Source organism: Mauremys mutica, chromosome 2, assembly GCF_020497125.1.
Source record: "Mauremys mutica isolate MM-2020 ecotype Southern chromosome 2, ASM2049712v1, whole genome shotgun sequence".
Lineage (NCBI taxonomy): Eukaryota > Metazoa > Chordata > Testudines > Geoemydidae > Mauremys > Mauremys mutica.
The window spans coordinates 124,994,654-125,015,232 of NC_059073.1; the positions used below are offsets into that span (position 1 = coordinate 124,994,654).

The window sequence follows — 20,579 nt, forward strand, 5'->3', positions numbered from 1 at the left end:
AACTGAGGTGTACTGTGCAGAAGCCTCAATTGGATGCTGCAATGTAGTTTTTTAACCAGGCAGCACCAAAGTATTAGGCATACAGAGTCAGCATTTCTTCCCCAGATGGAAATTCTGGGATATGTGGGGCAACAGTAAAAAATGTTACAGTTGCTCCCAAGAGTAAGAGGTAGGGAGAGATGCACATCATCTGCAGTGCAAGTGCATCTGCAGACAGTAAATGTTGCAAAATATAAGTCTGTAGGTTGCTTTTAGGGGTTATTTGTCAAGTCTCTTTTTTCAGATTTTGCCATTAAACAAGCAGCAGCACAAGTAAATGTCTTCCTGTAACTTTGTCACACTGACAAAAGCAATGCATGTAGTTATCTATGACTCATTTCACTGCAACAGATCACATTTTGAAGCTGCTATGTTTCAGAATTCTATCTAATTGCTGTCAATAGAGATTTCATTTTTCACAGCATAAGAATCAATGCTTGAAGTGAGGTGTTATTTTGGATCTGTGGATAAATGTACTTGTTATGAGTGTGGAGTTCCCAATGTTGGAAGAAAAACGATTAAGTTATGTAAATAGTATTTGGATACTCGGAAGCATTTTTTTTTTTGGTGTGTTGCATAAGACCAGGCATCTGTCAACCATTCTTTACTCTTTCACCATGCCACTCCCCACTCATCACACACAATTCATCATACACTATGCTATATATTCCTTAAAGTGAAAAGTTGATGTTTGTTCTACGTAGAATAACTTTTAGAATTGCATTATTTCTTCTATTAATTCTTATGTCTTGATGTTTAGTTTACCACTTTATGTTTTTTACTTTAACAAGTTCAAATACTGCAAAATAAACCTTCTTGATATTAAAATCTTTCATTTATTAAACAAACAAGGTTCCTGAGGATCTGTGGATAGAATGCTGTGATCAATACAAATAATAATACATGGATAGCATCCACAACAAGTTTGGCAGAACTGAAGGGGGAGGACATCTTCCTGTTCAAGCAGCACTGCTTCTTCATGGTCACTGACTCCCGCCCAATTCTAGCTGCCTATTTTCTAAAAATCTTCCAACCCCCAATCATATTTTAAAAGAAGGCTGACAAGATCCTATGTCACCTCCCCCAACCACACCTGCTCCCTTGCGACCTGGAGATTACTTGCAGTTCTCTTAACCCCTAAGCCTGCTCAGTATGCTCATCGCTCCCACTGGCTGACTTCTCTTGATAACTCCTTCGAATTTCTTCTTAAAAATTCCCTCAGATTCCTTCCCCTCAAAATATAATCATGTTGTTGTCATGCCATCATAGAAAACCACCCTTGAACCCACCTGCCCCTTCAGCTACTTTCTCCTTTCATCTCTAAACTCACTGGAATGTGTCTTATACAACTGTTGCCTCAAATTCCTCTCCTACAACTACTGTGGACAGGTGCCCAGTTTTTGACCAGAAAGTCTGGTCGAAAAGGGGACCTGACAGCGTCTGGTCAGATATACTGACTGGACACCCAAAGTCTGGTTACGGCAAGCAGGGGAGGTGCTGGGTCACCACCTGTTCCAGCCCCTACTCAGCCAGCGCCACCTCCTACCTTCGTCTGGTGGCTCTGCAGGCAAGTACCTCCTAACCTGGGTGGTGGTGGTGGGGTGAAGGTGGGAGGCGAACAGCAATTGGGGTGGGGGGAGAGGAGTGGATGGGGGCAGGGCCTCAGGGGAAGAGGCAGTGTCTGATTTTTAAATATTACCCAGTTGGCAACCCTACCTCCAACCTCATACCCCAAACCCTGGTCTTTCAGTCATCTCCTTGTAAATGTACGTCAATTGAAACTTGACAGGTTTTGACAGTGTTTTCCCACCACTAGTTAACACCATCCGTATAACGGTCACTCAGGTTCATAACTTTGCTTCTATCTCTGAATTTTCCCTCTTAGGCTATGTCTATGCTGCAATGTAAGCCCAGGGTTAATAGAACTCAAGTTAGCAGACCCTAGGTTTGTTAACCTAGGGCTTGAGTATCTACACTCATTTGTAATCCCAGGTTAGGGATTGTTGAACCCTGGGTCCCTACCTGGGTCTCCAGCATCTACACTGCATTGTGTGGGCCCAAGTGCAACCATACACATCCCCAGGCGTCCTCCTAAAATGTGGCCACTCTAGTCCTTTGTTTGTAGCACAGTGTGGAAAAACTTGACTGTCCATCAAACTTGACTGTTCAGAGGACAAAGAAGGTTGGCCCATGGGACTTCTGGAGGACTCACAGAGTAAGAGTGCATCTATACTGCAAAGCAATAGGAGTTAGAACCCCAGGTCGAGTCTTGATTCAGGGTTGGACCCGTGATGTGTGTATAGACAGACGGGAGGTTTAGGCTTAAACCTGTATTCAAACTCTGGGCTTACACTGCAGTAGAGGCATACCCTTAAGCCTCACCCACTTCCAGGCCCTCCTGATCCTCAAACCCTCTGCAGGTCCATTCAAAATGCTGCTGAGACTGTTCTGAAATGCCTCCCTCTCTTTCACAACAGCATCAAATTCAAGACTCTTATCCTCACCTTTTAAACACTGCACCCATCTCAATTCTGCCCCTTATTTATTTTATTACACTGTCTCCAACCCGCTCTGCTCTGCCAATAATGCCTACCTCAATTCCCCATTTATCCACTTTTCTCACAATCACCTTTTCACTTTTTTCCATGTTGCCCTTTATGAATGAAATGCCCTCCCCAAATGAGTCAATAAAGCCCCATTGCTGCTACAATTTCTATAGGAAAATGCCAATTAGACTCATCGGCTTTAAGGTCAGAAGGGACCATCATGATCATCTAGTGTGACCACCTGCATATTGCCAGCCAGAGAATCTCACCCATTCACTCCTGTAATAGACCCATAACCTCTGGCTGAGTTACTGAAGTCCTCAAATCATGATTTAAAGACTTCACATTACAGAGAACGAACCATTTACATTAATTTAAACCTGCAATTGACCCATTCCCCATGCTGCAGAGGACAACGAAAAAACCCCAGGGTCTCTGCCAATCTGACCCTGGGGAAAATTCCTTCTCAACCCCAAATATGGCGATCAGTTAGACCCTGAGCATGTGGGCAAGATCCACCAGCCAGACACCTGGGAAACAGGGTCCTCTCCATCTAGTGTCCCCTCACCAGCCCTTGGAGGTATTTGCTGTTAGGTGCTTGTGGGACAAGTGGACAAATGGGGAATTGAGGCTGGCATTATTGGCAGTCCCATCATGTCATCCCCTCCATAAACTTGTCAAGCTCAGTCTTGAAGCTTAGGCTTTTTCCCCCCGCACTATACCCCCCTGAAGGCTGTTCCAAAACTTCACTCATCTGATGGTTAGAAACCTTCACCTAATTTCAAGCCTAAGCTTGTTGATGGCCAGTTTATATCCATTTATTCTTGTGTCCACATTGGCACTTCATTTAAATAACTCCTCTCCTTCCCTGATATTATTGAGCCATCATAGCTCTCCTCAGTCTTCTTTTGGTTAGGCTAAACAAGCCATGCTCCTTGAGTCTCCTCTCATAAGGTAGGTTTTCCATTCCCCAGATCATCCTAAGCCCTTCTATGCCCCTGTTCCAGTTTGAATCATCCTAGTAGCCCTTCTCTGCACCTGTTCCAGTTTGAATTCATCTTTCTTAAACATGGGAGATCAGAACTGCACACAGTATTTCAGGTGTGATCTCAGCAGTTCTGTGTATAATGGTACTAATACTTCCCTGTCTCAACTGGAAATACCTCTCCTGATGCATCCTAGCACTGCATTAGCCTTTTTCATGGCCGCACCACACTGGCAGCTTAGTCATCCTGTGATCAACCAATACACTCAGATTTTTCTCTCCTTTGTTACTTCCACCTGATACATTCCCAGCTTATAGCAAAAATTCTTTTTGTTAGTCCCTAAATGCATGACTTTGCACTATTAAATTTCATCCCATTTCTATTACTCCACTTTACAAAGTTGTCCAAATCTTCTTGTATGATATTCCAGTCCTCCTCCATATTTGCAGTATCTCCCAACTTTGTGTCATCTGCAAATTTTATTAGCACACTCTCACTTATCATAAAAGCTGACAATAATCAAAAACTGCATATAGGTCGCTGATGCAATGACAAGTGACCATCACCGCTACCTTCATCTGCTCCTTTTTCCTTTGACTGTTACACCCACTTTCTACAGCTTAACTTTAGACTGTTAACTCTTTGGAGAGGAAACTTTTTACTATATATTTGTACAATGCCTAGCACAATAAAGCAATTATTACAATCATGTACTCGCCTCAATCACTTTGCCTATGATTTAGGTTTGAGAAATGTTACTAGAAAGTGTCCAACAAAACACTCCTTTCTTCTTACAGCATATTCACACCTTTCTTGCTTTCTTTCATCGTTTTCAGTACCACTCATTTGGAGTTCAGAGGCTACGGTCCGATCTAACCATAAAATGTAGCTGGACACAGCTATGTCAGTCAGAGATGTTGTATGATAAGTATAAAATTAAAGAAGTAAAGTTAGCTTATTGGTTAAGGAAATGTGTGTGTTGTAAAGAAGGGCCCTGACTAGAAGGAAGGCCTTGAAAAGAATGAATTATAAGGTCGAAAAGAATGAAATAGGGAGGATATCTGGTTCAAAAAATAACTAATGAATAGGGGGAAGTTTTGAAAAAGAAGGCCGCTGACTGACAGGGGTGACTGCAGATGGTTTTAAATTAAAACAAAGAATCTGTTTTAAAATGAGCCAACACAGCCCTTCCCCAAACCACACACTAGTGTTAAAACCTATGTAAACCCAGGTGCAAAGAAAAACTGTTGGTTAGCAGGAAGGCGGGGAAGAGATAAGGAGGAAGAGCCTTGGGAAAAAAGGAGTTTGTAAATCTTATCTGGATTAAGACTGGAAAAAAGGGTGAACTGATTCAAATTGTTTTTTAGCTGAAGACAGTAACTGGCAATGACATCACTTGTTTGTTAAAGGGTATAAGTAGTAAACTCTTAAAGGGTTCATTGCCCTAATACCTGCCAACCATGTTGGAGCCAGCCAATATGGGTCTAAAGCACCCCCAGGTTTAGCCTATTTGTAAGTATCTTATTCAAATAATTAATTCTTTTGTTACTGTTTGGATTTAGTAGATTGCTTATTAGACTTTTCAGGCATGTTTAGAGCAATTGTATAAATATCATTTGGCCTTTGCATTTAAAAAGGAATTTATGGTTACTGTAGTGTTTGTTGGTTTCAAATAATAATTTCAGATATTAATAATTCCAATGGTGTGAAAATTCCATGCCTCTGAGCAGCGTAGCAATGCTGACCGAACCACCAATGTAGGCTCAGCTAGGTCAAGGGAAGGATGAGTCTGTCAACCCAGTTACAGATGCTTGTGGAGCTGGTGATCCCACATGAATGGAAAAAACCCTCCATCACAGTATGCTGCATCTATACTACAGGGTTATATTGATATAACTATAGCATCATAGCTATCCTGGTGCAGTCCCTGGACCGAAGACCCTGAGTGTTGAAACAGAGAATTTCACAACAATTGAAAAAGCAGTTTAAAGAATTTACTGAATGGAATTGGTGTTAACAGCCCGTATTTGTTTGTAGTAGATTTAACAACTCATAATATTGCCATAACCTGAAATGACTGTTGGAAAACGCATACAAATTTCACTTTAGGGGAGAAGGAGCAGAAAAAAAAATCTGTCCCTTGTTAGAATTTATAACTGTAAAGATTTGGCAGTTTTGCATAGCCATGACCATAAGAAACCTGCTGGTAGTTTTTAGGATTCCAGCTGGTTCAAACATTACAGGCTGAATGCTCTCTGGGCTCTTTGTTGAAAGAATGCATCAAACATCACTGAAAGGCACAGTTTTTCCACACAGTCAGTATTATTTCTTGACCTGCTGTTCTCAAGGTACACTGGTGTTAAGGCTGTCAGTGAACAACATGCCTCCTCAAAGGCGCCACCAAAAGTTTGTGGGGGTGGAAAACAAGATTCAGGAATCGGAAATGGAATTTTATGTAAACTCAGTACGCCTCAACTGATATTGCAGTGCTGCTGCAGAGAAGACTGTGGGTGCAAAATTATTTTGAGTTTGCTTGGGTGTGAGCACTGTTACAGAGCTTAAAAACCAATCAGAGGACTGTAAAGGGTAATGAAGCTTTGTAAAGCATTAAAGTGAAGCCCTTAGTGGTGTACTTCAAGTAATAGAGTTAGCTCTACATTCATGTAGGCATCTTCATTAACAATCTGGAAAGGGCAGGGTTGTTGGAAAGAATGTCTGCATCTGAATTTCTAATAGTACCATAGTTTCTATTTCATTGTTTACAGCCGCATCCTAATACATTGTTGCTGCCTGATAATGGAGAACACTATTTCAGAAATATATAAAACGGCAACCATTTGAATATTAATTGTCTTTGGGAGTGCCATTTGACCAGTTTCAGAACAAGAAGTCAGAGCAAGTTTCTGAAAACTCAAAAGCTCCCATCTTTTTTATGGTCATTATTAAATGAACTATTCCATGAACTAGTATCCTGAACTTTGCTCCATAGGCTACCAGTGGTTCGTAAAGTACTTGCTGGTGAACAACAGACAGGTTACTGGCCACAGGCTACTTACTAGCTGTCTTTTCCAGCTGCTATTTTGCATTAAAAAAGTTAAAGCGATTATCCTAACAGTAGTCTTCCATATAAGGTTGACTGGGCTATTCTGAGCGGAAGAATTTCTTCATTATGAAAAGAAATGTGAAAAAAACAAATTCCATTGCATACTTAATCTTTGGATCGTTAAATGGATATATTTGTTCAGTGAGTAAATGATTATTGAGGCCCTCAATCTTATTCTATATACATGCATATTATAAAGCAGGGGTAGGCAACCTATGGCACATGTGCCAAAGACGGCATACGAGCTGATTTTCAGTGGTACTCACACTGCCCAAGTCCTGGCGACTGCTCTGCGGGGCTCTGCATTTTAATTTAATTTTAAATGAAGCTTCTTAAACATTTTGAAACCTTATTTACTTTACATACAACAATAGTTTAGTTATATATTATAGACTTATAGAAAGAGACCTTCTAAAAAGGTTAAAATGTATTACTGGCACGCGAAACCATACATTAGAGTGAATAAATGAAGACTTGGCACACCACTTCTGAAAGGTTGCCGACCCCTGTTATAAAGCCTTGCCTCATTCCATACAAAGCCTCTCAGACTGCAGAAGAGATGCATCTATCTGCACATTGAGAAATTCCACTCAACTTTCTTATGTACTCCGTCACCTCACCAATAAAACACTGAGATTGCTACAGAATGAGAAATTCACTTAACTTGCATAATATGAGTTGAACATTTGAGGGTTGGTAAAATATATCCAGTTGCAATTTAAAAATCAGTGCATAAGCAAAGTACCTTTTTAACTCTAATAAATTTGGCCAAGTTGAAACACATTTTTCAAATGGATCACCAAACATGAGTGATTTAGGCCTGGTCTACAACTAAAATTTAGATTGACCTAGCTACATCACCTGGGTGTGAAAAACCTCACACCCTGAAAGACCTAATTAAGCTACTGTAACCCCCAGGGTGGATGTTGCTAGGCCAATGGAAGAATTTTCTCAACCTAGCTACTGCCTCTGAGTGGTGGATTAACTACTGAATGGAAAATCCTCTTCCACTGCTGTAGCAGGTGTCGTCACTATGGCACTAAAGCAGCACACCTGCAGCACCAAAGATGTGCAATTGTATCATAGACATAGCTTTAGAGACACAAGTCTACACTACACTAGCGACCTATATCAGTATACTATGTAGCTCAGAATGTGAAAAATCCACACCCCGAGTTATAGTGACCTAACCTCTTGTGTACAATGCTCTGTTGGCCAGAGAGCTTCTCCCGTTGAAATAGCTACTGCCTCTTTAAGGAGGTGGATTAACTACACCAACAGAAGAATTCTCTCCCATTGGCTTAGAGTAGTGGTTCTCAACCTATTTACCACTGTGGGCCGCATATGCAGCTCTATGTGCGGTTCGTGGGCCAGATCCACACAATACATATACTACCTGAATTGCCCTGAGGCTGCCACATGGGCCACAGCTGTGTGCTGATCAGGCCACAAGCAGCCCACGGGTTGAGAACCATTGCTTAGAGCAGTGTTCCCCAACCTTTACCGTGGCCGGCAGATGAGCATCCACCGAAATGCCGCCAAGAAGCGGCAATGTCAATAGACATGCCGACAAGCAGCATCATCCAGAGGCGTCGCCGCCGAAAATTGGCGGCATTTCTGTGGCAATGCCTCTGGATGATGCTGCTGTCAGCAGCATTTCAGTGGATGCTCGTCCGCCGAGGAGTATGCGGGCACACATAGATGCCCCCGCAGGCGCCATGGCACCCGCGGGCACTGCGTTGGGGACCACTGGTTTAGAGTGTTGTCATTAAAGTGCTACAGAGGTGCAGCTGTGCTGATGCAACATTTTAAGTGTAAACATTCTCTCAATTTCTACATCACCACATGTCTACACTTAAACAGCTACCACTGTAGCGCTTCAAGGTTCTGCCGTCACTCTAGTTAATCCACCTCATTAAGAGGTGGTAGCTAGGTCAACAGAAGAATTCTTCCACTGATCTAATGCTGTCTACACTTGGGGGGTGGGAGGGGGGGAGGAGGATTAGGCTAATTGAGCAATGTAGCTGTGCCAACCTAAATTTTTAGTGTAGGCCTCGCCAGAGGCATTAGAGGGCTCTCTTAATTAGCTCAAAACGCTATTGTTCTCTCTCTAGCTAGTCTTTTTCAGCATCTTCTAGAGGGGTTGCTCTCAAAGCACTAAAAGCCCAGGAAAGGAAATCTAAAGCTGCTACTCACCCATATTTGGCTCCCCTTTAACTCAGATCTCCTGCAAGTGAAGCCACCTGGCCTAAACCTAGAAATTAGATCTAATTACATTGTAAAGGGCTATGAAAAATTGTGTGTCCCAAGCACTTAAGTCAACCTAACTCCCAGTGTGGATGCAGCTAGGTCAATGGAAGAATTCTTCTAGTGGCCTCACTACCACATCTCGGAGATGAATTAACTCTGGCTAGTCTATGCTGAAAAGTTACATTGACATGGCTGTCTCAGAGGTGTGAAAAATCCACACCCCCGGAAACGCAGTTAAACAAACCCAGTCTCTAGTGTAGACTGTGTTAGGGCAATGGAAGAATTCTTCCATCAACTTAGCTACTGCCTCTCAGGGAGGTGGATTACCTTTAGTGACAGAAGAAACCCTCTTGTTGATGAAGAAACCCTCTACACTGAAGTGCTACAGTGGTGCAGCTGTGTGTCTTAAGTGCAGACATACTCTACTTCAATGGAAAATCCCCTTCAGTCAATGTAGGAGGCATCTATGCTACAGCATTACATCAGCCCAGCTGCAGCACCATAGATATGGCCTAGAATTCCCCCTTCACATCGTGGCAGAAACCCCATACTTGAGAGTTACCAGGTAGGGCTGGGCTTATCTTGCCCAGTAGAAGTTGCCCCTGCTGAACTTTCTGGATCAGACTTAGGGTCCATCTAGTCTAGTATTCTATCTCCAACAGTAACCAGATTTCATGTTAACAAAGCAATGAGACTATTAAATCAATTAAGTAATCTGACTAGTTAGACTTCTAAAATGGGCACTTTTTAATCAGATGGAAGTGAATTTAGCATCTATGTGGCCCTAAAGCACAAGTCTTTGTAAAACCTACTAAACTTGTCAAGAAGCAAATAATGTCTTGAATATTTCAAAAATAATATTCAAAAGCAATAATAGAATAACTGGGGTGCGATGATATAATTTTAGATATAATCATGTATTAGTCTGCTTCTTACAATAAGCAGTACAAGCTCACAAATTTAATTTTTGAGTGGCTGAAGATATTAAATGAAAACCCAAAAGCCATTTCCAAAGTTTAAGTCTATAACATGGTTTTGTGCCAGTAATGTTATTTATGAAGGTGCCCCATTATTTGGGAGACAGCTTACACACAAGATGTATATTCTTTTGAACTAGAACATATGTATATAGCATCCAAGTTTCTATTAACCACAAACACTTTCATCCCTTTCATTTAATATAAAGATTTCAGTAAATCACAAATTAAAAGCCAAGGAACAGAGAGGGGAAACCATTTCTTCTTATAGAATTCATCTGATCTTTTAGTTAGCTTAAAGACTTGTGTTTTAGACCTCATGTCATTGCCATGAGAGTCTTGATGAAAAGTAGGTATTTTATGTAAGTAACGCAAGTATAGTTTCATCTGTTCATCCATAAATAAAGACAGACAGTGATACTTATCAGTAGTAAGGTCTATGACAACTTCCCAAACACTATCTTTGCCTGCCCACTCCCTGGGTACCAACAGGACAAAAAATCCACCCAATACTGATTATACACATTTCCCTCTGAAACATTTTAGAGAGATGACAGGACATAGACCGTTGGTGCTCTCTAAACCTGCTAGCACTAATTATGGAAGTCATTGTACTCTGTGGTCAACAGCTAAGACCCTTGAAACGTAATAAAAGTATTAGAGTATTCCGAATGTTATTTCTTATGTTGCCAGGGTCAATACATTGACCTTTTCATAGTAAACTTTGACAGCGCATGTTGGAAATTATAGACTTTAGGATAATCAGTCATAAACCAAAATATATTTCCTCCTATTCCCAGCCCAAGAAAAACTCACTCCCAGTGGAACCATGAATGTGTGATCTGACTGGTGTGTCAGATAAGAATAACAAACATGAGAATGGGCCGGAATTAAAGCAGAAATGCCTACCCCTCTCTCTCTCTCTCTCCACAAGGATTGCCATAAAATTTAATCACACCCAACTCAAAACAAGATGACTTCTACGCTAACATGGTTAGAGATTTTCTACTGAGTCCTGCTGACCTTACACTAGAAAATATAACAGCCTGGCTTTAACACTGCTGCACTACTAGCAACCGCCCCCCCCCCCCCCCGATCCCGCTTACTTCATCCCCTCCAGTCTCATGCTCAGTCTTTTCCACGCGGCACCTTCTGCGCAGCATCCAACCCTTGTACCCACGCCCATACCAACACCCAGGTACGTCAAGCCCCCTACACACCGGTCCCCCGCACGCTCCCCAGACACACCTAGGTCCAGCCACCAGACATCTCTCCCTCTAGGCCCCCGTCGCACCCCTCCCACCGCCAACTCCCGCCTCATAGAAACTCCAGCAGGGCACACTTCCCTTCTGCCCTGTGGCAAGCGAAGGTCACTTACTGAGCTGCCCGGGGCCGGGCTCCTTGCCGCTGGCTGCCGCTCCCCCCGGCGCCGCGCCGGCAGCTCCCCAGAGGCCCGGGGCTCCCCCCGCGGGCGGGGTGCCGCTCTGCCGCTCGAAGTTGCCCGGGTTGGAGAAATAGTCGCGCAGGCGGGGCAGCTCGCGGCCGCTCTCCAGCAGCTCCGTGTGCAGCTCCAGCGCCGTCAGCAGGAACTGGTCCCGTAGCAGTTGCGCCGCCAGCGCGTCCATAGGCACCCGGGGGGGCTCTCCTGCGCCGGGCCCGGCCCAGCCGGCCTCCCCGGGGGCCGCCGCCCGCAGTCCCGGCAGCGCCCCGGGACCCCCCACCGCCGCCGCCGCCTCCTCCTCCTCTTCGTGCTGCTGCTGCGGGGAGAGCGGGCCTCCCAGGCCGGGGTCGTTGCTGCTGCCGCCGGCTCTCGGCTCCTCCGGCTCCTCCTCCTCGGAGTCACTGAGGAACGGGTTCACGCTGCTGCCTCCGCCCGCCGCCGCCGCCGCCGCCATCTTACAGCGCGACACGGGCCGCGCAGCCACCTCCGCCCTCCTGGCCGGCCCAGCGACACCCCCGGCCCCTGCTGCTGCGCCGCCTCTCCAGCCCCGCGGCGCCGGGACCAGCCCCGGGCGCGCCGCCCCAGTCGCTACTACGGACGCCGCCGCTGCCACTAGCAAGGAAGCAGCCGCGACTCTCTTCCTGTCTCCCTCACCCTCCTCTGGCGGCTTCCGCGTGACAACTCTCGCGAGACTTCCCCGTCCAACCGCAGGCAACGGTTGGGGCTGGAATCGGAGGCTCCGCCCCCCTTCTCCTGTCAGGTGGAGGCGGGGCTTGAGGCGAAGCCTGGGAAGGGCGAGGTTTAGGGCAAAGGGGGCGGGGCCTACGGGTGACGGAGACACGGGAGAGGCTGGAGCCATAAGGAAATATTGGGGCGATGGGCGGAGTTTATGTTAAGAGGGGCACGCAGCGTGGGAAGGGCTGAGCGGGATCAGTAAAGGGGCGGGGCCTGGCCCGGCCTGTGGAGGGGGACTGACCTCTTTTGCAAGTGGAAGGGACCCGGCCTGGAGGCGGAAGTGGGTGGGTGGTGACAGCCGGGATCAGTGGCTGGGAGGAGAGACAAGCTAGGGGCGGAGCGATAGGCTGCTGGGTCTCGCGAGAGTGTGCGCGAACCCGGAACGGCCTCGTGGGGCGAACGTTGGTGCCGGCGCGGACAGCCCGTGAGCTAGTAAGTAGCTGTGGGGGCAGCGCTTGCGCAGTTCGCTCCTCTGGTTGGGAGTGGGGCGCCGGAGCGGCTGCGCCTCCTGCTCTGTAGCAGCTCAGCCGCGCCGCTGGGCCTCCCGCGCGCTCTGCGGGGCGGCTCGTGCTCGGCCGGGCGTGCGGCGCCGGGGCGGTGGTTGGCTCGGTCGCTAGCGGGGGGGCGGCGGGGACGAGCGTTGCTGCCTGTCCGGATAGCGCCGGGAGGCGGCTGCTCGCCTGGTTTGCGGGCTCAGGCTCATCCCCAGTGTCCCGGTTTATCGCCCCTCAGAGGGGGCAGCCAGGGAGCCGCCGCCGAGACAGCCTCTGAGCTGCTCTCGGGGGGCCGCTGTGCAGAGCCCCGCAGGGTGCCCGGCGCTGGACACGAGCCCTAGGGTCTTGCATGGCAGCAGCAGCCAGACATAACCCAGCATGAGTGCTGCCCATGCAGGAGATCCCTCCCCCGGATACAGGCAGCCCTGTGATACTGGCAGCCGTGATGGAGGGGCGAGGTTACAGTGACCAATGATAACTGACAGCCAAGGTGGGTCAAGTAACCTTTTTTTTTTTTATTGGACCAACTTCTGACGGCGAGAGAGACAAGCTTGTAAGGCTTCCTGTCTGTGTAGCTTGAAAGCTTGTCTCTTTCACCAACAGATACTAGCTCACTCATCTTCTCTTTTTAGTATTCTGGGACCAACACAGCTCCAACAACACTACAGATGTCCAGAAATCAATAACTATCCTGAGCAGGTAGAGTTTTGCTCCCTGGGTTACAGTGAGAACTAGCTGGAGGGCCAAAGCAAAGTGGCAGTTTGAGCTAAATTGCTGCAGTGTGCTTACACATTGCTTTTCTCAATGAAATTTGAAAGTTGAAATTTGTCCTGCTCACCAGAGCTGGTTTCCCCCCATCTTCCTTTCCTACAAACTCGTCCTGGGCTCAGAGAGTCTAGCTGCGTTCTTTCCTTTTTTTGTATCACCAGTAATAAAGATCTCTCCAGACCCAAATGTGTGCTGTGTGATGCTTGTTCAGCTGCATTGACTACAGTAAAAATTGATAGGAAAGTAATAAACATTTGTGTTGATGCACTATTAGTGGAGGCCAGCTCACTCTCCTATAGAACTGGTAAATTTTCATGACTGTTTTGCAGAGGTAAAAATAATTAATAAAAGCATCAAATCTTCCACACTTGCCTTTCCCCAAGAAAACTATGATAATATCATGATTGCTCAGTATTGCCTGAGCCAAGTGAGGTCTATGCTCAACTCAATCTTCTTTCTCTGTTCATCTGACTAATGTAATAACTTGGACACTGCATCCCCTCAACTCCAAAATTTCAGGGAATATTCTAGATGGCATGGGGCACAAATCTGTTCATTTTGGTGAAAATTGGAAAACTTGATGCCTGATTTCCACTGGTGTAAGTGAAAGGAAATTCAGGCCCCCAGCGTGTTACAGGCAGAGAAATAGCTTTGGTGACCCCATTCTCTGCCTGTACGTTACAGGAAATCTCTAACCCAATCTCTTATTGGGTGTATAGTTTGGCCTATGTACACAACAAAATGTGTGACCCTCTAGTTTTAATAGTGTCTAACAGTCAAATAGCAGGTATGTTCCAAAGTGTTGTTCATTACACCTCACAGACTGTTTCTGACCTAGCTAAGTAAAAAAGCTGTACTAGTTACAAATGTTGGCCTGCCTACCCAAAAGATGTGCACCAGTGGACCTATCTATGGTGGCTATAATTGGTGCCAATTCTCAGTATAGACAAATTCTCAATCCTTACTTGATTGGGTTCCAAGAACTGTAAATTGGCAGCTGTTTGAGCGCCTCTTAAAGATCACAACACTGAAGATATTAATTGAAGAGGCTATATGGGGGATGATTTCTAACCAGTATTAAACCCCCAGTTCAGCTAAACTAATTTTAAAACTAGTTAGCACTATAAGGTGGATCTGTGTATTGATGACTCCAGGCAGCCTGACCTATAGTTACAGAATCACTTAAAACTGGAGCTACAATGTGGCTCTAGCTGCTGTTAAAATCGACGACTCTAACTGGTTTGGCTGAACAGTCTTTAAAATTGGTTAGAAAATTTCCATATTATAGACATGCCATAGATTAGTCAGGTCCCAATATGTTTAGGTCTTTGTAAAGTCAAAATCAACATTTGAGACTCCCCCTGGAAGCTACTCAGAAATAACAGTTAACTATGGCACAGCATTATAAAGTTCTGTCTTCGAAAAGCTTTGCTTAGTGTATTGGAAGTGGCTAATTCAATCTTCTGAATGCCTTTAAGGTGTAGCTCGATGTGAGTTACATTAGAGAAGTTTAAGCTAGAGTTGACAAAAGGCATGGTTAACTAGCAAGTTCCACATATAAAATAAAAGCTCACTTTCTTTGCTAGACATTAGTGAATAAAGTGCTCTTGCACACAGCTAATACCTGAGCATCTAAGGATCTATCAAGACCCCCAAATTGCAAACCTACATACAGACAGGCACTCTTCCTCCATGAGGAGTGCTGACTTAAATTTAAACTTAATAGATACACGATATAGCACTGGTAGATTTGGTTCCTTGCATGTTTCCTCCAGTATGAAGCCCTGTCTGTATTTCATACTATACTAGCAAATGTTCTGTATTCTGTTTTGTAAAGGTAGCTCAATAGAATTTTTGCTCTTCTGTGGGTGTAAGATTGGGCCTGAAGCCTTAGTAATAAAAGACTTCATTACAGCAGTTGGCTACAGTATGAAGTCTTTGCTGAGAAGTAAGAAGATATGGCTGTTTTTGAATGTTTGCAAATTATGGTTGTGCAAATTAGATTAGTACAGAATTAACTTAATTTCCCATCCTTAGGGCATTTTGAAATGTATTTAATAACAAGGAAAATAGTTTTCTAAGAATATGGTAGCATACTGTCAATCCAAACCCTCTTTCTGTAATGTAAAAGAACTGAAGTGTCTACTTAAGATATTTACTTAAAATAATGGCTTCTGACACACACACAATCCAGTATGCTTAATATAATACATTTTCATAATTTTAAAATAAGTTTATTGGAGGCCACATGTTTGCAATGTTTAAAAGACCAGAAAATAATGCAACTTAATGCACTTGTTGCAAAAAAGACAGCATCCTGAAAATTCTGTTTTAAAAATAGTGACTTTTAGGTCTAAGAGGGCACTGACAAAGAGAACAGAGGACATGAATTGAAGTGAGGAATTCTTTTAATGAAATTGGGAATCCTGGGACGTATTTAGTCAGAATGTGTGTTGGCTTTTATATCTGGTTTTAGCATGTTTTAATCAATATATAATTTACTGGTGCAGAAGTTTTATACTGCTTGTTTTAAGTGACGATGTATACACACTGAATGTATTCAAAATTTGCAGAGTTAAGTGACGATACACTGTGACGATGTATACACACTGAATGTATTCAAAATTTGTTATCGTGACTGTTTGCTTTTGAAGTGAAAATTGAAAAGAAAAAATAGTCTCAACTTGCAGCATCTTCTAGTGGCCTTCAGAGCACTCTGCAGTTTTAACCTGTACTTTAGACTCGTTGGCTAACTTCTGGAAAGCAAATTCAGCTCTGCTGTAAATTGACATAACTCCACTAAAATCAGCAGAGATGCATCTGCTAACACTAAGCATTGAATTTAACCCCATGGACTAAAAACTGCTGTGGAGTACAAAATTAATCTCTATCCTATAGCAAAGAATTCCTCCATTTCAGTATCTCTTTATAATTTTGGTGAAATAGTGTATGTGGTGTACTGACGGGGAAAAAGTCAGTTAAACAGGCATATTCATGGTTACTCAACAATATTTTATGGAAATTTGGGAACAAGCCAACATTGTGTGCCTGTAACCCTGTAGTATCGAGACCTAGTGCTCCCTAGCTCCTAAATATTTTGGAGAATTTAACTTGAAACACTTATAAATGTTGACAACTATGATACAAACCCAAGCATGAACAACTGGGTACTGCTTCTCTACTACAGGAGAAGTTAGTTAAGTATAGGGAGTGCTACAAAGAACTGAATAATCAACTTTCTCTATAATCTTAATGCTAGCCATGTGTATAGTTATGTGATGACTGAGGCCAGGACATCATGTTTATAAGTGAGCGGCTCAAATATTGCCTCATCTGTCCATCCAAAAATACAAAGGTAAGGTCTGGCTATAGAGTGATATCAAAATCTTCCTTTCATGGGCTGAGCTTGCTGCCTTTCAGCATTACCAGTTACTGCTGGCCTAGGGAGCAGGGAATGGAGTCATTTTTATTAATTCTTTCTAATTAGTATTCTTTTTATAAAAATTTGAGCAATATTCCCCTTTCTGTTCTGTTCTCTTTTTCCCCTCTACATTCTCCAGGTTTGTACATCTGCCCTGTTACCTCTGCCTAATTTTTCCAACTGCTTTCCACAGTGTGTACTCTGTGCCACAGCTGCAAAGTGAAACTTTCAAAACCCATTGGTAGGTTTCACTGTAGGTTAACAATACCCACAGGTGACAGGTGTGGAGTAGCACAGCTAGTTGGTAGCTCCCAAAAAACTAGATCCCTGCAAATCTGTGAATATCCACAGACCATTTTTGCTGATCACAGATTGGATGTGATACAGATTTTGTATCTGTGCAGGGCTTTACTAATATTCTCTTATTTATGGACTATATTAATGTATTTCATTAGGTCTGGGATCTTGTTAGCAAGATCTAACTTTTAACCACTTAGCTGTACTTTTACAGGGCAGCCCATGTTTTTCATTGTTTCCTCAGATAGCGTTAACTGATTTTTAGCTGCATGGTCTCCCTATAAGATACAGCAGCTTAATAACATCTATATCTGTCTATAATGGAAATGCATTCTGGACTAGCTCTAAAGCCTGCTAATATAAGCTGTGCAGCATTTCAACCCAGGCGGGCTTATCATTTCACAGCTGGTAAATGATGAGTAACATTAGTCTCCATGTGAGAACTGACTGTTATATTGAGCAAAAATAAAGATTTATTCTAATGTGTAGGAAACTTTCAGGCTTAAATAGTTGATATTCTGGCTTTAGGGTTTATGCAAAGCTAGAAAAATGTTTTGTATCAGCATTTATAAAAAGTGCACTCAGCAGTTATTACTACTATCCAAGGAGACAAAGCGAAGACCATTTCTTTGCATTAAAATAGTTTAAGAATCTTCAAAGCATTGTCCTTGATTCAGAATGAGATTAATGTTCTTCTGCCAGCATGGAATTTTAACACTGTCTGGAGCTAGTATAAGCCGCTCACCCTTTTTCCCCCTTATATTTTGCAACCTTCGTTCTGGAGTTCCTAGTAACATTTGTTTTGCTTCTTGAGTTGTTGAATTTGAGGCTTTTTCTATACACATCTTGTAGTTTCTTCCAAACAAGACTTTGCTTAAGAGTGTATCAAGGATTGTTTTGAAGACAAAAGTTTCCATTTGAATCAGTCTAGAGTTCTGTCTGTTGTCCAAATTTACTCCTTGGGGGATTCTGCGTGACTGTGCGCCCGCAGAAAATGCCCCCCCCCCCCAGCAGAATTCCTGTGCTTCCCTGCAGAAAACTGCAGGGAAGCAAAGGGAAGCCATGTGCAGGAGGAATGACCATGGGTGTAGTTTTTTGGAGGAGATTGCTTCTCCCGCAAACAGAGATGAGGCATGGGCAGGGGGCACATGGGGTTACATGCCACTGCCCCCCCTTGTTTGCGCAACGCAGAGCTGCCCAGCTGAAGGAGGCTGTCTCAATTCTGCTGACTCTGCAGCTGAACGCTGCCTCCTGGGTCCTAGTGCCAGTCGAGCTCCCCTTCTGTATGCTGGGAGCCTTCCTGTTTTCTGTGCAACAGTGAGTGCTGGTGGTGGGGCTGGGTGAAGGGGGATGAGGGGGTAGGACGAAGAGGCAGTAGGGAAGGAAAGGGAATGGAATAGGGCAAGGGGAGGGGAATGTGGGAGTGAGGGGAGGGGGAAGGAGAAGTAAAGGGGATAGGGCAAATGGGGGGGGTAAGCAGGAGCCCAGAATGTGGTGTCTCCTCAGCCTAATCCCTAATCCCCAAGCAGCTGCACCTGAACACCCCCATCAAGCCCTACTCTCCCAGTACCCGAACTCCTCCACTGAGTCCCTCAACACCCAGACCACCCCGCCGAGCCCCTTTTCCCCACACCCAGACCCACCCACTGAGCCCCAACCACCTTCACCTGGATCCCCTGCAGAGTTCCATTGCCCCTGCACCCAGAACCCCCCAACAAGCCCCTGTGCATCCAGATCTCCCACTGAGCCGCCTGTACCCAGATTGCCGCACACAGAAATCTCTCACCCCACATCTGGATCCCTCTGCACTAAGACCCTCCACACTTGGCTCCTGCAGGGCTGAGTCTGCCCACCCACATGTGGTACACCTGGCGCAGAGGAACAGGCTCCCCCAGGGTGTTTCTGCGGCAACACCAGCCCTTGCACTGTGCCAGGGTCAGGTGCAGCCTCACTGCCAAGTCCCTGTACCCTGGGGCTTCAGGGTGATCTCCCACTTCAATACAGCCAATGGCCTGTGCTCCCCACTGCCATGCAGGAGCCACATTTATTTATTGACAGATAAAATTTGTAGAATTTTAAAATATTGTGTGCTTGATTTTTAATTTTTGGCACAGAATTTTAAAATTTTTGGTGCAGAATTCCCTCAGGAGTAAAATGTCTTTGATACACCTATCATATTTGTAGGGCACAAAAACTACTAGGTGCCTTTGTAGGATCCAGAAATTTGTACAAGATGATGGACTAATAAAAAGAGTGGCCCAGCTTTCAAAAATACCAAATACTCTTAGATTAGGTCCTAAATTATGGTATCTTGCAAAGCCCGAAAAAATGAATCACTTCAGTTTGTTTAAACCTCACTATTGGGACAAAAAGAACAGGAGTACTTGTGGCACCTTAAAGACTAACAAATTTATTTTAGCATGAGCTTTCGTGAGCTACAGCTCACTTCTTCGGATGCTGTAGCTCACGAAAGCTCATGCTAAAATAAATTTGTTAGTCTTTAAGGTGCCACAAGTACTCCTGTTCTTTTTGCGGATACAGACTAACACGGCTGCTACTCTGAAACCTGTCACTATTGGGACAGTGGCTCACATTCAGAGAGACCAAAGCGAGTCCTAGGACCTTGGAGAGCAACAAGCTGTCATTCACATGCACATGTTTATGAAAGGCACAATTATATAAATGAAATTCATTGGGCACATTATTCAAAAAAGATGTTGTAGTACTGTTTCCCTTGATTTCCCCCATGAAAGTACTGCTTTTCGAGTAAAAAATGAAGGGCAAAATCACTGTGGAAAGCTGTAATATTGTATTTATCTATTTATCTGTGTTCAGTAAACAAAACAAAAGCCCTCTTCCTCCCTTCCCTCCCATGCAAATTTGGACTGAGCCTATTTATGTTTCTCAAAAACGGTGGTATGCATTTTATAAATGTTACTCTTTTCCTCCTCACTGGGAGAATTAAATTTAGAGCAATTTTTACGTTGAAGTAAACTTGAAGGAAGATGCAAACAGCAGTTTACTTAGTTGCTATTTTCTGTATTTCCCTGGCTGTTATTGAAGTTAGCGAATTAATGGTAGTTTCTCTCTCACAGCCCTTTTCTCTTGCTGTTTGATATTGAAGATGACTGATTTTACAATATCACCATTATAATGTTAGTTAAAGATTCATTAGGTAGAAAGAATAGGCTAATAAGAAGAAATTACTTATTTAAATATTCATCTTAGGTAATAAGCAAAATGGATATTAATAAGAAAATGAGGTTAAAATTAGATATGTAGATTTGTATTTAAACTCTGTTTTAAAGCTTTCCTCTCTTGCGTATTAGCTCTTATAGAACACATTTTAACCAGTGCTCTCTTCCATATATAGTAACTTTCTTTCCTGTATTTATTTAGAATAGTTCTTAAATGATTGCAAGGTGGGATGTGCAGTCACTTGATGTTTTTAGTTCTACTTTCTGTTACAAGATGGATCTGAGGTGAGTTCACCATATTCTTGTTTGCCACTTGGGGTCACTC

The 20,579-nt window shown here is 43.9% G+C and overlaps 2 protein-coding genes across 8 annotated transcripts in view; one reads left to right on the top strand and one right to left on the bottom strand.

Moving 5' to 3' along the window:
• The window catches only part of RELCH (RAB11 binding and LisH domain, coiled-coil and HEAT repeat containing), a 119,504-nt gene extending 107,117 nt beyond the window's left edge, over positions 1–12,387 (bottom strand). Inside the window, exon 1 of one of the 3 annotated variants that reach the window (XM_045003644.1) lies at positions 11,280–12,387. In XM_045003644.1, the coding sequence (XP_044859579.1) occupies positions 11,280–12,201 (922 nt within the window). In that variant the 5' untranslated portion in view covers positions 12,202–12,387. The remainder of the gene's footprint in view (positions 1–11,279) is intronic. The other 2 variants (XM_045003643.1, XM_045003645.1) reach the window with 2 other exon arrangements.
• Positions 12,350–20,579, top strand: part of PIGN (phosphatidylinositol glycan anchor biosynthesis class N) — a 186,697-nt gene continuing 178,467 nt past the window's right edge. Inside the window, exon 1 of one of the 5 annotated variants that reach the window (XR_006576677.1) lies at positions 12,350–12,509. The gene's annotated coding sequence lies outside the window, so the exon portion shown is untranslated. The remainder of the gene's footprint in view (positions 12,510–20,579) is intronic. The other 4 variants (XR_006576676.1, XM_045003648.1, XM_045003649.1 and 1 more) reach the window with 4 other exon arrangements.